This window comes from Lissotriton vulgaris, chromosome 5 (assembly GCF_964263255.1).
Source record: "Lissotriton vulgaris chromosome 5, aLisVul1.2, whole genome shotgun sequence".
Taxonomy (NCBI): domain Eukaryota; kingdom Metazoa; phylum Chordata; class Amphibia; order Caudata; family Salamandridae; genus Lissotriton; species Lissotriton vulgaris.
In genome coordinates, this window is record NC_141693.1 from 1,426,585,942 (window position 1) to 1,426,603,752 (window position 17,811).

Here is a 17,811-nt window from a genome sequence, read left to right on the forward strand (position 1 = left end):
TAACACCATGTCTGAGGTGGTGGGGCAGACTGTTCCGATGGAGCCTAAGTGGCTTTTATTGATGATTAAAGGGTATACTGACTGGTCTAGGTATGTGGAAATATGGCTGGCCCTGGCAGCGGGGTGGCGAAACAAAATATTGCCAGGTGGTGGGGAGGTGGGGTGCAGATACCCCCGCGGTGGGAGGAATGGAAGCGGGAACTTGACTGGTGCCAAAGGGCCGAAGAAACTGCATTCAAAAGCAGGGGGTGTACTAACAAATGGAAGAAAGTGTGGGGGCCCTGGCAGAAATACAGAGAATCTGTGGTAGTCATGGAGGGGTGAGGGAGATGGTAATTGTTGATTGTCCTTGATGCTCCGCAACGATTCTTTTCTTGTCAATTCTTGTGTTATTTCTCAATATGTTATACAGATATGGTTTTGAACTGAGAGGTTCCATAAGTATGGTTAATAAAAAGATTTTTAAAAAGCTTGACTCCTTAGCTGAAGCTGGGGGAACCCATCTCCATTTCTCTGTGATTCGCAGCTTTTAATAAATGGGTTTGCATACTCAACCAGCAACTGCTTTTTTTAGTTTCTTTGATATGGTAAAGGGTTCTCTGTTAATTGCAAGTGAGAAAAATATTGTCGAAAATCATTCCATATTTAAAACATTTCCTATTCCACCATCAGAGTTAATATACAACTGCAATAAATGATTGTTCAAGTAAAAACATGGGATTTGTTTTAGTTATCTCCCAGGTTTCAAGTAAATAACGAAAAAGGCTGAGATTAGAATTGTCTACATACTGTTTTTTGTTGACCTTCTTAAGAAGCCCAGAGTCCGAACAGGATGTGTGCTTCCCCCTCTGGGTTGACTGGCCTGGAGAGCTGCAGTTGCAAAACTCCTCATGAGCTGTGCCTTGGTTTGCAGAGGAGTGGATCCCTCCATTGAGTAGCACATCCTTATTAGACCCATCCCCAGATGTTCCCTCCTCAATATCAATGCTGGGGGCTTGGTGGCTGCTGTTTTTTTGCGTAGAGTTCTTTTGTGTGGAGCTGTTCTTAACAGAGTTTTTTGGGGTCGGTACATTATGCATTGCATTGTCATTTTGTGCAGGGCCATTTTGGCAATTGTCACTTTGGACTGGAGTCACATCAGCAGATCCAGCTTGACCAGGCTTGCTTTGGGAAATGCTCTTGGGGGCCCCATCATTTGCAGGAATGTTCGTTTGACCAGTGTTTGGTTGACCGGGGCTTGCTTGTGGAGCATTCCTTTGAAGAGCTGTGGCTTCACACATTCCCTTCTGGATGGGGCTGGCTGAAGCAGTACTGCTTTGGACATGATTGTCATTAGTGGTATTTGTTTGGTCGGAGCTGGTTTGAGCAGCACTCTTTGACACTGGACTGCCACCAGGAGCACTTTTGTTTTCAGGGGAGACCTTTTCACTCTCACCCCCTTGGCTTGAACTTTTCTGGGAGATATTTGTTGTAAATGAGCTTTTTTGTCCAGCACTGATAGGTGGAAGTTCCTTTTGGAAGCAGATCTGTTGGGGTGCTTCTTTTTGCACAGAACATGTTCCCATTGTTGTCTTTGGAGGAGTTGCTTGTGTAGGCAACACAGTGGTTTTTGTTGGACTCAACCTGTAGTTTTCCTGACCAGATCTGTCTTCACTAGTGGAATCTGGAGTATTGGGCCTTGTCGCTTCCGACACTTTGATTGTAGGGAATCCATTCTTCACCTCCGCAATAGGTGCAAGACCGTTATTGGAGCTGTTCATGTGGAGCTTTTTCATGTGGTACACTACTGTCGCAGCATTGAAAGCTTGCTGTGAATGGAACAGAATACAATTAGTAAGAGCTGGACAACACCTGATCACTCATTGTTTAAAGAAATTTTTTTTTCACACAGATAATTAAGTGAATTAAGATTATATGTGCATTTGAAAGCGCACCAGCCAGATGCATGAACCCAGTCTTGTTAAATTGCATAAAGTGCTTCGTTTACCGTCATGTTACATATTTCAGGACGTGTTAATGTGCTACATTTCCTTTTGAGGAAGGTACACCCGTCTGTTAGCAGCGGAAATCAATGTTTGTATTTTGATCATGCAGACCACACTGACTGAAGCTAAATGAAAGGGGGGAAAGCAGCCGATGTGTGCCTCCTTTCCTGAGGTGCAAAATAGCACTTACGTGCAAATTAGCACTGTTCGAAAAGGTTAAGGAATCAGTGCTATGTGGGCTATACTCAATTATTACTTCCAGCTTTCCTTTCCCCTTCCTTCCTTCATGGCCTCCTGCCTCACTCATCCCGCTCTGCCCCTCACTTCCTCTTTCCTTTTTTCTCCGCTCGCCTCTGCTTGTCTTCCTTCTTCTTTGCTCACATCCAACCTGCCATCCTTCTTCAATTCTCTTCCTGACTCTTTCCCTCCTGCCTTTTCCGGCCTCGCTCCCTTCTTCTCTCTATGAACTTCTCCCTTTTTTGGCAGCTCCAATTCTTCTTCCTGGAGTTACTTTCTTTGATCCTGTTTCTCTATCCGTCTCTCACTATAGTCTACTCACCACAGGTGACGTGTGTCATTAAGACACAGTTGACAGCCGCAGTGTCCCTGTGAAGTGGGAGTGGTTCACTGTGTATCAGTTGACAGTAATGCTAATGAATAAATACAAGTACTTTAGCCAGGTTAGCGCAGAAGATTGTAGATTAGGTAGTAATCCGAACTCAGCGCCCTACTCAAGAAACCTACAGCGGACCCCACCGAACTCAAGAATTACCGCCCCATCTCGCTCCTCCCGTTTCCAGCCAAAGTCATCGAGAGGACCGTCAACAAACAGCTGGCCGCCTTCCTCGAGACGAATGGATCCCTCGACCCCTCACAGTCTGGCTTCCGAGCCAACCACAGCACCGAGACCGCCCTCATCGCTGCCACCGATGACATCCAAGCCCTGATGGACAACGGAGAAACAGCGGCCCTCATCCTCCTAGACCTCTCCGCGGCATTCAACACTGTCTGCCACCGCACCCTCGTGCAGCGCCTCAGCAATGTCGGAATCCAGGAGAAGGCACTGGAATGGATCATCTCCTTCCTCGACGGAAGAACACAGAGAGTCCGTCTACCACCGTACAAGTCAACGACCCCGCCACCGCCAGAGCCAACCTTCACGAAGGGATGAAAGACGTAGCCGAGTGGATGACAACCAGCCGCCTGAAACTGAACTCAGACAAGACGGAAGTCCTCATCCTGGGCTCCTCGCCCTCCGCCTGGGACGACTCCTGGTGGCCCCCCGCCCTGGGCACCGCACCCAAACCGACAGACCACGCACGCAACCTGGGCTTCATCCTGGACTCCTCCCTCTCCATGACCAGACAAGTCAACGCCGTGTCCGCGTCCTGTTTTAACATCCTGCGCATGCTACGGAAGATCTTCCGGTGGATCCCCACCGAGACCAGGAAGACGGTCACCCAGGCCCTCGTCACCAGCCGACTGGACTACGGCAATGCCCTCTACGCCGGAACCACCACCAAGCTCCAGAAGAGACTCCAGCGGATCCAGAACGCTTCAGCCAGACTCATCGTCGACATCCCCCGACGCAGCCACATCTCCGGACATCTGAGAGACCTGCACTGGCTCCCCGTCAACAAGAGAATCACCTTCCGTCTCCTCACCCACGCACACAAAGCCCTACACGACCAAGGCCCGAGCTACCTCAACAACCGCCTCAACTTCTACGCTCCCAAACGCCACCTCCGATCGACCAACCACGCCCTCGCCGCCGTCCCCCGCATCCGAAGAGCGACAACAGGAGGAAGGTCCTTCTCCTACCTGGCCGCCAAGACCTGGAACTCCCTCCCGACCGACCTGCGCCTGACCCAAGACCACCTCTCCTTCAGGAAGAAGCTCAAGACCTGGCTGTTCGAGCAGTAGCAGCACCCCCTCCCCCTCCCCCCCAAGCGCCTTGAGACCCTCCGGGTAAGTAGTGCGCTCTACAAATGTCTTTGATTGATTGATTGATTGTAGTACAGTACAGGGAGCGGTAATGGTAAACTGCTACTGGACATCCCGTGCCAGTGTTCAGTTACCACCGAAAAAAGAAACAGCAGAAGCCAACCTAAATAGCTGCTTTCATAATTTGGAAAAGATGTGGCCCAAATAATGTTCTAATAATTTAGTACTAGAATTATCCGTGCTGTCAGGCAAGCGTGGGGCACTATACTCAAGTATTGTTTCCCCTCAGATTCTGTTTGATACATTTTTCATGAACTACTTAACTCTGTCATGCTGCTCCTCTTTCTTTCCAAAAGCAGGTTTTTCTGCCCATTACTCCTGTCTTACCGGATGAAGACCCGGTCGTAGTTCTAATACAGGTGGTTGAAACTTTGATAAATTAACATGGAGCGATTATAGAGATTACATTGTTTTATCTTTTCTTTTCTAACTGATTCATACATTAGTAATGTTCATACAATATAATAAAATCTCATGACTCATGATTCTTTTACACGATGTATATCTGAGCACATAAACAGGCTGCAATTTCACAAGACTGGGTTTATCTGAGGCGATATATATGAATGACTTGATCAAGTATGACTAATATGCAATATTACATGCTTCTGAGCTCAAATCACTCTACTATCTTCTGGAGTCTCTACGCTGGAATAGGAGGTGCAATTTTCAGTTCTGGCCAAGCCACGAAAACAAATTGTCTGCAACTACTTTTGATTCATTCATCTGCTCACATTTGGTGCAAAGAATGGAGGTTCTTTGAATGAGGCTAAACGCTATCAGAAAGAAAATTAAAATAGTGCCCACTAAAGAGTGAATATTACCATGGTCGAGACAAGCCTTCTGCTCTACTCCCTAAAATGTGATATAGTGGGAATGTTACTGGCCTTGAACCCAGCAGTCCTTTGCAATTCTGGTTTGCCTACGTTCTCATATACTTTGATTTCGAACAATCACTTTCTTCATGTGCATTTTCCCTTAACTGCTGTAATGTGAGAACTTTGGAACAGGCTAAAAACAGGTAATGAACACCAAGGCCTTTTCCCCAGGACAAGCACCCAGCGTGAGTTTCGCTTCTTTCTTCTTATTCTGATGGCCAGCTGAAGGATAGCTGGCATGTAATGACCAGAGGGTGCGCCATTTTCTTTGTAGTAAGAAGCACATGATCGCAGGTTCTGTATTTGCTCGTATATTATGATTACTGTAAACATGTGCCTAAATGGTAAACTTCCAACACATTCTAGAGCAAAACAAAATACATTTCAACATTTCTTGAAGTCACTTAGTTCTATTTTTTCTTTATAGACAGCTGAATTGGTCAATCCCAGTCAAGACAATTGGAGGCCTAGCCACAAAGGCTTTTTCGAGTACTTTATTTAGCACTCCTACAGTACAAGTTTAGGTAATCTTGCATGCCTTTGTGAAATGGTCCCAAAACTTCTAATATGGAAATATTTTGGTTATATTCAAATGCGGTTAGTATCAATAGAAAGGGCCTCGCTCTCTAAGCACTTTTACTAACAGAGTTGGATGTTTCCGAGGCGTTTCACAAATGGTAAAAATGTGCGTAAAACAGTATTCCTGTAGTATTCCTCCCTATATTTCATCAATGCTATTGTGACTCGTCTCCTCAGGATTCTGGGGCTCTCTGACAATGACCTCAATCTGGCTAAGGTAATTTATTTTGATTTAGGGCCACTTTCCTGTGCGTTCATGGCCCCTTGACTTCGGATTTTCACATTTCTTGGGCGCTAGACACGCTCAAGGCAAATGGGTTCTAAAGCCTCTTGTGCAAGAAACATTCTGTGTTGTAGGTCCACCTCCCAACTTCTATGTCAGCAAATGCTGACCCTTCACGCTCTCCTCCCTGTTCAGTGACAGGACTGGGAAGTGGTGCTAGTCTGGTGGACATTGACTAGCCAGACCTTTGTTTTACAGGCTCCTGCTTGATGACCTACTTGGACAGACGAATCTGTCTTTGTCCAGGGATTCACAAGTCAATTATCCTGCATCATCCAGGGAGGAGAAAAGGCTGGTTATTTAGCATCCTTGAAGAGGCATAGCCAGTGTGTCATGGGCTCTAGTGCAAGGAAGGAAATGGGCGCCCTGGCCACTGTTTTAACTTTGAAATACAACACTAATCAAGGTTTAGTGTGCCACTCAATACTCTGGGCTCCGGCGTCACTGCACCTGCAGCACCAATGGAAGCTATGCCCCTGCATCCTGCACCAGAAAAAAAATGAAAGAGACTTCTAATGTGGGACAATACTGCAGAAATCCGATGGTTTGTCACCCTAGGCTCCGCCACACGTCATCATAATAAATTTGAGTTTTAACACACTACAGTAGGATTTGTGTAATGGTGCCCTGGTGACAGCCTGAAATAGTTGCTCCATTGGAAGGTTCTCAGAATCCCCCTTCAGCGGGTCAAATAAAGCACAATGTACCTTCCATTTGCGTCTTGCATAGTTCTTCTTGATTTGTGCACTGACAGATCTGTAGATGTCGCGATCTAGTGCAGTATTTCCAGCGATCCTGAAGAGGTTAAAAAAAAGGATAATCCAATGAAAAGTTAATCTGGAGGCTGGATGAATTTTAGACATTTATTCAATAAGTGACATCCAGAACTAAACTAATGTCAGAAAGTCATGTTAACACGTTTGTGTCTATTCAAACATTCATTTTTAGATTTGGTCTTAATGGTTAATTAATTGACTATACTGCCATATCTATTGCCATTTAAAAAAAAAAGATATAGAATGCATAACAGATTACACAAATGTTTCCAGTGCTTTGTAAATTTGCTCCGTTTGGACTTAAAGCTGCAACAAAGTGTTGTTTTGCACTGGTTACTTGGGCCTAATGCTGTCTTCACATGTCCGCTGTTTATCAATATCTGGGGTGGGCCCTTATGACCCCACTATACCTGGGCGTGAAACAAACTAAATGTAAATGTGGTATATCATTTGAAAAGATCATATATTAATTAATGCCGAAAAGAATACTTCAATTACTCACTAGCATAAAAGTATGCTTCTAGAGTATATAATCCATTTTACTTATTGGTAGCGTAATAATCTAACCTTTTGGTGTCGATACCTGGAGTTTGCGTTGGGATTTAAAATTAAACATCAAATTAAACAAAAAAATCAGAAAAGGAAAACAATCATCGAAATTTCCACAACCAAAAAATTAAGATAGAAAGGGCCATATGTATGATGCGAATTTGCTAAATGGGATGTATGAATGAAAATTCGGTGCAAAATAAGGAATCGTTAAATTTGCGATTCCTTATTTTGCAAGTGCATTTAAGGAATCGCAAATTTTGCGATTCCTTAAATGCAATGTATGAAGCTAAAAAAAATTGCTAATTGTCCCTAAGGAATCGCAAATTACCACCAACTTCAAGTTGGTGGTAATGTGCGAATTTCTTGAAAAATGCCCATTTTTGCATTTTTCTAAGTGCCATGTGATGCACATACATGCCCTTAGGGCATGTATATGTACCACATGTGCACCCATAGTTATTTCTGGGGTGCAACAGGGTGTCCTTTGAACACCCCAGCACCCTTGAAATTATTCTCAATTTGCGATTAGCAAATTGCGAATCGCAAATTGAGAATACATTCCCATTCCTTCCCATGGGCCAGGAGGCCCATAGAAATGAATGGAAAGTATTCCTTAATTGCGAATTCGCAATTAAGGAATATCAAGAAATCGCTAAAAAATTGTGATTTTCTTGATAAATACCAATTAGCGATTCTGAAATAGCGATTTCTTAAAAATCGCTAATACAGAATCGCTAATTGGTATCTTGATACATATGGCCCATAGAGTCTTGCTTTAAGCTTCCCAATGGTTTGCACAATGCGACTGCGCTTATTATTTGTTATTTGTTATGCTCGCCACATAGGATTGTCAGCACAAAACTTCACAACAGAAAAGTTACCTGCCTTGGGTGCAAACGTGCATGGTACAGGGTACAGGTGCAAATTATGTAATCTGGTACCAAGTATGCTAAACCATCCTGTCTAAGAGCCTGCATTGCATTGCCCAGCTTCTTGCTTGGAAGTGTTGTGTGCAATGAACCTGAGTCAATTTAAAAAGAAAATGTGTGCACTACTATTGTGATTGTGATTGTGTCTTCCTATCAAATATTTAATGCTCATGCCATTCATACCTGGTTTATACTGTGACTTTCTAACCAAAAATCTACTGATATCAAAAAGACTACAACACTGGATAACTTTTTTACTTCTATACATATTTAGTTTTAGTATATGAAAAAACATGGGAGTACATCATGATAGCAACATATTTCGGTCTATTCAAGTGCCTGATACAGCCAGGGGCCTTCTTCAGGGTGACATCTTGCTGCATATCTCTAGCGTTCTAATAGATGAGTTGGATAATTCGTGATAGATGTGAATGGTTTGATGCAGCCTTCCCACTCTCATAACAGAGTGATGGAACTGGAAGACCCTACTTAAGGCAGTTAATGGTTTATGGACACCAAGAGGAACCCTTTTCTGAAGCACACATTCATCAAGGGTAGGTACAGGTAATTTTACCTAACTCTCCTTAGTGCCTAAACTTCCACAACAGGTCAAGTCCCTTGAGGAATATTTACCTACCTCGCGGGGAAGGGATACCAATGATAAAACATGCCACGATAATGTGGGTGAGTTGTCTCCTTCCAATATTTTAATGGTATTAGGATATGCTTGTAAGACCTAAAAGACAGTATATTATTAATTAGGAGCCATGCGCCTATGATGTTTACTCTGTGATACTATATTCCAATTCCCATAGTGTTTCTTATCTCTGCTCCATTTTCTTCAAGTGTATATCGATTTCAAATAAGAGTTGGGGATTTTATTGTGGCTATCAAATAAGCAAAGAAAAAAATATAATCCAATTAGAGACTTTTCTGTATTTATTCGGTCACAATTGCCTCCAAAGATAGAACTGTATCTCCATATTTTGCGTCCTCATGTTGCAGTGTCTTAAAGGAAATTTGAACACCGAGTATAGCCATTAGAACTTGTTGCCCACTGTCATTTTACTAAGTTCTACCACATACCTATACGGAAACACTATTGTTGGAATTAAAGATGCATGTCTTTTATCCATTCACTTTATTTATGTATGTTTGCCCCATGCATTTGTAGCGTCCGCTTTTTAAGAATATTGCATCACATATAGTAAAAATTATTTATCTGCCGTAAATCTGTTTCGTGTTTGCCTTTTCCGTCTCTGCTGCAAACGATATTGCTTTTCTGTACATTACATTTTTCTGTCACTGTAACCTCTGTTGCAAAACATATGATCATTGAAGACTCATCACCTCTTTGGAGCAGATGCATGTTGAATGACTGCTCTCAGGCCCAGCACTGACAAAGCCAATAGGCTGTCTCAAAAAATGAAACCTTTTGTGTGAAGAATATAACATAGTGCTTGATTAACATGCCCAGCCCCAACCTGTTTCACACACTTCATTTAATCAAGAAGATTGCCTTTTGATGTTAGCGAATCCTTCTTTCGGTTGTATTACTTTTAGAGACATATACTCTTCTCAAACTCTAATAAAACAAGCATTTGCAATGCAAAGGTCTCGCGTTTACGAGAGTTTGAGCTATTGGCATTGTAAATGACAATGCCTTTTATTTATGTGTTGTTTTTAAAACAGATAAAAGGCATTGTCATTTATAATACCAATAGCTGCAACTTTTGCAAATGGGAGACCTATTACATTGCAAATAAATGCTGTAATTTTCTTTAAAGCGTTTAGAGAAAGCTTGTCAGACCTGCCACAGAAGGTAGGACAAAGCTATTTGAAAAAATAGTGCTCAGAGGCTGTAATTAAAGCCTATCACAGCAGTTCCAACAGATCAGCACTGATTTGCAAAACGTAAATTATTACATCACACTTACATCAACGGGTCCAATGTCATGCATACATCACATATACAATACAATGAAAGCACTTATCCAAAAGGCAAGAACTGTCCAAAGAGAAAACAGTGAGGCAGTTTCTGTGTCTCCTTCGAACTCTTCTTGAAACATAACTGGAACACATTGCTTTCGACTGTAGGTAAAACGCCGCTATATAAAAGCACAAACAGTAAGCTGTACTTGATCTTGAAATTACGGTGTCATTAGAACTAACACATAGTTTGTTTTGGTTAGCCATTAAAACTACAGATCTTAAAGGTGTATGCGATTGGTGCTTAAGTCTAAATATCACCCCTTGGACTCACCAGCAGTAACTAATAAATATTTAATTATCCTAGTCTTTGGTCCCGATAGTCATTCTTTGCAAAGAGAATTATAAATATTTATATATACTAAAGCTGACCTCACTAAAGTAGCTCATTTCCCTTCAGTGTTGGAGTGTCCGCAACCTGTCTCATATTCATTTCGACTTGCTCTTTGCTTTATGGGTCCCCATGAAGGCTCGATTCTCAAATCTTTTTTCCATGAGTAGGTGAGACACGATTGGAAATTCAGGAAAGCTTCATAAGTCACACATGTTCACATAAAATCTTGGTAAAATAGGTTATTTATGTTTTCTTGCAATCAGCATGAGCCATTGACTGCACAAAGCCAGGAACCCCTAAATATCAAATGCTCCTTCTCCGCATCAGCTCCCTCTTAGTGTCCTCAGCAGCTTGGCCAGTGTCCCTTAATATCAATGGCACGCCCTCGAGTTGTATTGCCTTTAACAACATCCCCCAGCAGCATCTTATTAGGAACTAACAACAGCAACTGTTGCTTCACTGACTGAGACCATGTAACACTGCTCGATACATCCAGTTACAAACAGCTCCAGCGGGACGACGCATGTGATGCACTGTCTATCTGCCTGTATTAAAACTGCAATGAACAAAATGCCAGCTTTAACTGTGACTGCATACATTTATCTCTATTGTTTTTTCTACTACCCAAGGAAAACGAATTTCCACTAATGGGTTGAGTATGAACTACGTGCAAGACAATAACTGGGGAATCCACAAGCAATGCTTCGCATTCATAATTTAATTTCTTGTTTACCTCATCGATCATTCATGTTGTGTTTAAATACAATTATCAACAAATACCTCAACTCCTCTCACCCGCTCTCTCCGTCCCTAGTGTTCTCCTGCCACCACTGTGCCCTTAAAAACATCCTCTACTTTGTTCCCTCATTATCCCCTTGCTTCCTGGTCGCTGTGCAGGTAATTTGCTTTGTGGCCTTGGCAGCTGCAACCCTTGCCTGCCAGCTCACACACCACCTCAATTATTACCCTTGGGAACAGGAGCAGATATGGATGGGTATGACCTCCCAAAAAGAGGAAGGTGTGTCTTTTTAAACAAGGTGTCCATACCAGGCCACCATCACCCACCCCATGGGGCCGTGCACACAAACCTGGGTCCCCACCTCCACGATCTGTGGCAGCTGGATGACCCCAGCCCCCACTGTGTTGAAGACATCCGGCAGTTTGTTGATGACCGGAATCAGTGCCTCCATGACGGCAGCAGGAATTAATGGCGGCTGACAGAGGCGCTGCTCTATAGTACTCTACCTCCACTGGCTTGTTCTGCCAGAAGCCACCATTGACCTGGCCCAGAAGGCAATGCGCCTTTGCGGTGCAGCGAAGCCCGATGGACAATGTAGTACAGCCTGGCTGCGTGATCAGTTTACTCCCTTGAGCACAGGAGGAGCGAGGAATGCAGTTTCACAGGAAGTGTAGAGCCGAGTGACAGGCATATAACAACGGACGTCCTGGAAGTGTCAGACTGAGTTTTGAGGAAGCACGCGAGTGATAACTCGGCTCAGTAATGTAAGAGACGCTTTACACGTGCACATCTCCTGTCCAGGCGTGCAACAGGGGGAGGGAGGGAAAGTGAAAGAGCTCCATGTGCACGTTCTGCTGAAACACCGAATGAGACGGCGTTCACATCTCCTGTCCATGCCACCCCCACTTCAGAAGAGAAATCAACAACAATAGATCTCGCAAAGCGAGCAGCGCATGCGCTGCGTCACTAGGCGAGACCTAAAAATTGCACTTGGCATTGCTGCGCCAGAATGGTGCAATGTTTGAACCATGTTCTAGTGCTCACGTGAGTATCCTCACCAGGATAGGATCAGTGTCAGAGAGCACACTGATAGAGCCAGAGTGGGCAGCAGCAATTCAGAATGCCTTGTCCTCTCCTTAGACAGTGACAGCTCCTCCGCCATGGCGGTGGAGCGTCGCCCCACTGCTTTCGAGCAGTGGAAAAGAAAGGAAATATAAAATGATAATAACTTTAAGATATTATCATTTTATGTTTTCCTTTGTAACTCTTGTAAACTGTATTTGTATAGCGCCTACTACCCCTGACGGGGCGCTTTATTCCTAGTGCCCTTCAGTCTTTAGTATTTAAGATCAGCCCATTCCTTCATGATTCCAAATGCTCTCAGCATGCAATCCTTCCTATTTTTTCATCTTGATTCAAGAGGGCTCGGGTCCAAGACTATTTTGTAACCCAGCATGTGGTGCTCGTGCATACATTAGATGCCGATGCCAGCATGTGTGCTAGAAAAAGAGTGCTCACGCAAGGCCATGAGCTAATGCGAGCTGCAGGATGCTCTGCCAAATATTACTCAATGCCTGGCTTGAAACCATGATCTTGATAAATACATCTGTCTCCCAAGGGAGCCTGCCAAAGGTGGCTATTCATAGCTCAGATACAGAGAACGCCTCCAGAAAATAAGGCATTACTGCACGGCTGCAGAGTGACCCAGGCGTTTTTGCACACACGTATGAATTTTCAAGGTTGTCATAAGGAATAACCAGTGTCAGCTTTCTATCGCGCTTTAAAACTACATATCCGCTTTTTCCAATTTGTTTTCTCACTGCAAATACCTCCAGGTAATACAGGGAGTGATTTTCATGTGCAAATACCCCAAGCAAATGTTATTCAACTCAGAATTCGAAATCTAGGACAAACTAAATGTGTGCCCAAATCTGAATTCTATATGGCACACAGAATGTACACATACGTGACAATGGTCCAAATGCAGGAAAAATATGGACCAGTCATCAGACTTTAAGTTCTATATGAGTTAAACATGAGGAAGGCCGTTGGAGAGCCATTAGGCTGCCAATCATCTTCCCAAAGCAAGTAACATGTGTCAGGTGTTTTCATTTATTAATACAAATGAGGCATAAAACAAACTAAGTGTTAGCCTCTCTGCTCTTGAAAGGAGATAAAATTGTGAGCAGTTCGTAGCCTTTCTTGTAACACAAATTGTGGAACAGTTTCTGGTCTGGTAGGAAAAACAGTTATCATTTACCACAAATGCCTTTACCATGCATGTAATACAATACATTGACCTCTACCACATGTTGTATTATTTTAGGTGTTTACCACAGATGATTCCTGGTAACAACAGGAGATGCACCACCCGGAAATTTGAGTCCATGGAGCTCCGAATCACAGAGTCTCAATGTGAAGGCATCCATGGAGGATTGACAAGCCGGATGAGCGAGTGGAGGCCCATTGGTGGGCTTGAAACAGCTCAGACAGTGGCACATAACTGAAGCACACGCTACAAGACCCACAAACTAAAGTGTACTCATTCGAGTCGCCCATTGGAGGGCTCATATTTTTAAGTGGGAGGTGTGGCTTCTATGCCAAAATGACTGTTGCACCGCTGAAGAGTGCAATGAGCACGAAACGCGTCTGGCTTGAATCGACAGGCATGCTGTAAACTGGATCCGCCCGCTGATCCAGCTTTTACCTCATGAAGGTTGCTGCAGTGGATGTCAGAGTGCGTCTCCAACAGGTGGGAACCAATGACAGGCCGGATTTCTGTGTATTGTAACAGGGTCCTTTATTTCATCAGGTCAGCATTTCCGGAGTCCCATTAAAACGCTCAACGTGTTTCGAAGCCACATTGCTTCTTGTTCACGGGCTGGCACACTAATGAGGCAGGGATCACGAGCAGGAGCAGTCAGTTAATTTAAATTGCCTATCCCTGCCCCCTGGTCGGCTTGCTCAGGTGCATTCTGGAAAGGCATGCTGGAACTTCGAGTTCTCACTCGTTTATTTTCTCCCTCCAGTGTTTTCTGCCTTATTTGCATCCATTTCATTTTCTTGCTTCTTTCCCTTCAGTGGGTTTTAGGAGAACATCTGACCTCATTAGGCTGTTTGTGCTTGTCATTCTTCCATTTATGAGGTTCTGGTATCTCAAGGCAGCTCACAAATTTCAATGACAGTGCAATTCCACAACCATGGACTGGCCGAAGTACTTGAAAAAAGCTTTGATATATTATGGTGACAGGAATTTCACAAATAAAATAATTGCATTTTGAAACTTTGGTCCGTGTCCGTACCATTTGTGCTGAGGACGACGAGTGAAGCACAGGACTGATGGAGTTATCCATATATATAATACAGCATTTCCTTGGTTCTAGACCTGCGTGCCTGACTGAACATACACGCATGATTATAGCCATGATTACTTTGTGCCATGAAAACAACTTTTTCTTATTTGGGAAACAATTGATTCAGCAGACTAGGGGAGTGGCGATGGGGGCCTGCTTCTCTCCCAGTTATGCCTGTTTACACATGGTATACTGGGAGGAGCAGGTCCTCATGGCAAATTTCGGCGATATCATGAATACTACAATCATAAAGTGGCTACGTTATATAGAAGATCTCTTTGTAATTTGGGATGGGTCACATTCTGAGGCAGCCGAGTTCATTGACAATTTGAACCATAATAACCTTAACCTACAATTTACTGCCCATATCAGCGATACATCAATCTGTTTTTTAGATGTGGAGGTTTTTCATCGTGGGGGGAAACTGCAAACCAAACTCTACCTCAAACCAACTGCGGGTAACAGTGTCCTTCACACAGGTAGTCACCATCCTGCCCACCTGATAAGGAGCATTCCCTATGGGGAAATGCTCCGCATCAGGAGGATTTGTAGCACCGATATTGACTGTGAAGAGGCCCAGTTAGCTTGCAAATATAGATTCCTGCAAAGAGGTTACTCTAGTGAGAATATAGACAAAGCTATCAATAGAGCGAACTCTCTAGACAGAACAATCTTACTGTCTAAAACTATTCAAAGCAGGAATGTTACATCGAGAGTTGCGGATAAAGAAACTAGACTCATCTTTACATTCAACAACCAGGACTAGACTATCAGAAACATAGTTAAACGCACCTGGGCTCTCATATCTAGTGATCCAGTCCTAGGCAGTCAGGTTAAGGGCACTCCCAGCATAGCCTATAAAAGAGCTAGGACCATGAGTAATTGTTTGGTTTCTAGTAGCCCTGAGATTAGGACCACAGGCTTGTGGTTGGACTCAAGTAGGGGCTTCCTCAAGTGCTCCTCTTGCAAAGCGTGTAAAAATGGAATAAGTAGAAAAGAATATTTTACTCCATTTAGTGTCAAACTTATTGTCATTAAACATAAATTGACATGCCGCACCGAATACGCAGTGTATGTGCTGGAGTGCCCCTGTGGTCTTCGTTACGTCGGTAGCACAAGACCACAGGTGCACAAACGCATCCTTCAGCATCTAAGGGTTATTACCAACGGCGACACTGCGTACCCGGTAGCAAGGCATTTTGAGGAGTTACACTGCAAAAATCCTGCAGAATTAAGATATTTTGTCATAGATACGGCACCACCACAGAGGAGGGGAGGAGATCGAGAGTTGCAGTTGCGCAGATTAGAGACCAGACACATAATTTTATTAGATACTAAGACCCCTAATGGTCTCAATGCAGGGGAGGACTGCCACACATACTTATGAATACTGTCCACATAACTGTATATATGTAAACATACCAGCTATCTCAACTATATTTTTCTATTGTCTAAAAGTATTGTTTTTATATAATCACTTTGTAACTTCACATTTTCACTAGGTAGCACTATTTTTATATTTGTATGCCAATATTTATTGCTGAATTTGCACGTATGCTAATCTTTGAACATTGTATGCTTAAACTGCCTTACCCACTCGGGTGTGATTTCCCATCAATTGTTAGCAATTATAATGCGTAACACTTGAGGGTCTGCCTGTGTCTTGTTTAATACAGACGCATGGCTTTAGCAAGGGTACTCAATCAGAATTCAGGACCAGATCAATGGCATAGTTTCATTGCAATAACTGAACGAATAAATTGTATGTACATAGATAGGATCAGGATAACAACGATAATGTGGTGTTGTAATAATAATATTAATTTTAAAAACCATACTAAGCTATTCATTTGTGTTACACCGTATATATTGCTGCTATATTTATATGTGTATTTATATTTATATTTATATTTATTTATGAATTAATAATTATAGACCCAATTAGTACCATCCTGTTGTACATACCCTGGTACAGTTCATATGCAGCACTGGCATTTTACAAGGTTACTTACGTGCATACATGCATTTATGCAGGTATGTTTCTCAGATAGGATGTTTTCCATATCTATGAAATGAATACTATATATATATATATATATATATATATATATATATATATATATATATATATATATATATATATATATATATATATATATATATATATATATATATATATATATATATACATATATATCTCGAAGGGTGCCACTTGCTTGGAATGCATTCAATGACAGGCCAGACTTCTGTGTATCGTAACAGGGTCCTTTATTTCAGCAGCTCAGCATTTCAGGAGTCAATGAATAAGAGGAGTCCGTGTTTTTTTTGATTCAGGAGCTCAGGGAATCGAACAAGAAAAGGAGGACTGATATATATATGTGTATTAATACATATATATGTATATATATATGTATTAATACACACATATATATATATATATATATACACATATATATATATATGTATATATATACACGCATTGCAGCAGTGTAAGTTATAGTTAGTCAGTGAATTTTCATGGTTTTATAAAATTTACTACCTATTTATAACGTTCCTGTAACCTTTGGTTTTTAAGTGAATTTCTGTGGTTTTTCAACTAGTTGCTGCATTTGCAGTGTGGTGGCGAAAGGGGGTGCGGCCTCAGAGCAGTTCTCAGAAATCCTGCTGTGTAGGACTTACTGGAGCTAACAGGAAGGGTTCTTGCTCCAGAAGGACTCTCAGCAACCAAGGGAACTTCATCTCCCAGCCAGTAGTGCACCAGGAAGTGTGTTTGCAGAGTGGTGAAGAAAGGGGCGTGGCCTCAGAACACATCTCAACAATCACACTGTGTTGGACTTACTGGAGTTAACAGGAGGGGTTCCTGGCAGCCAAGGACCATCAGCATCCAAGGGGACATCCTCCTCCAACCGGTAGTGCACCAGGGGGCACATTGGCAGAGGGGTGGAGAATGGGGGCATGGCCTCCGATGACCTCCCAGCAGTCCTGCTATGTGGTACTTACTGGAGATAACAAAAGGGCCATTTGGCCGCCAAGAACACTCAGCAGCCAAGGAGACTTCATTCCCCACACAGTTGTACTCCAAGAGGCAAGTTTGCCGACTGGTTGAGAAAGGGAGCGGGGCATCTGATTACCTCCCAGCAATCCCTAGTGTGGGACTTACTGGAGGTAATAGGAGGAGTAGATTGCCCCAAGGGCCTTCAAGAGCCAAGGGGACTTCATCTTCCAACTAGTAATGCGACAAGAGGCACGCTTGCAGAGAGGTGGTGAAAGGGGTGGGGCCTTCAGTGACTTGCCGAGCGACCTTTATTTTCAATATTTTTTGTTTTATTAGGGAAAGAGGAGCAGCATGCCCCACCCTTTTCCTAGGCCGCTTTCATCCTCAGGGACCCCATCCCTCAGGGCCAGGCCTT

The 17,811-nt window shown here is 43.1% G+C and overlaps 1 protein-coding gene across 2 annotated transcripts in view; it reads right to left on the reverse strand.

Annotated features, from left to right (window-relative positions):
* The window catches only part of CAMK1G (calcium/calmodulin dependent protein kinase IG), a 341,561-nt gene that overhangs the window by 15,812 nt on the left and 307,938 nt on the right, over positions 1–17,811 (reverse strand). For both annotated transcript variants that reach the window (XM_086923369.1, XM_086923368.1), the window contains exons 10-11: positions 6,437–6,524; positions 790–1,808 (exon numbers count right to left, since the gene is read on the reverse strand). In XM_086923369.1, coding sequence (XP_086779495.1) covers positions 790–1,808; positions 6,437–6,524 — 1,107 coding nt within the window. The remainder of the gene's footprint in view (positions 1–789; positions 1,809–6,436; positions 6,525–17,811) is intronic.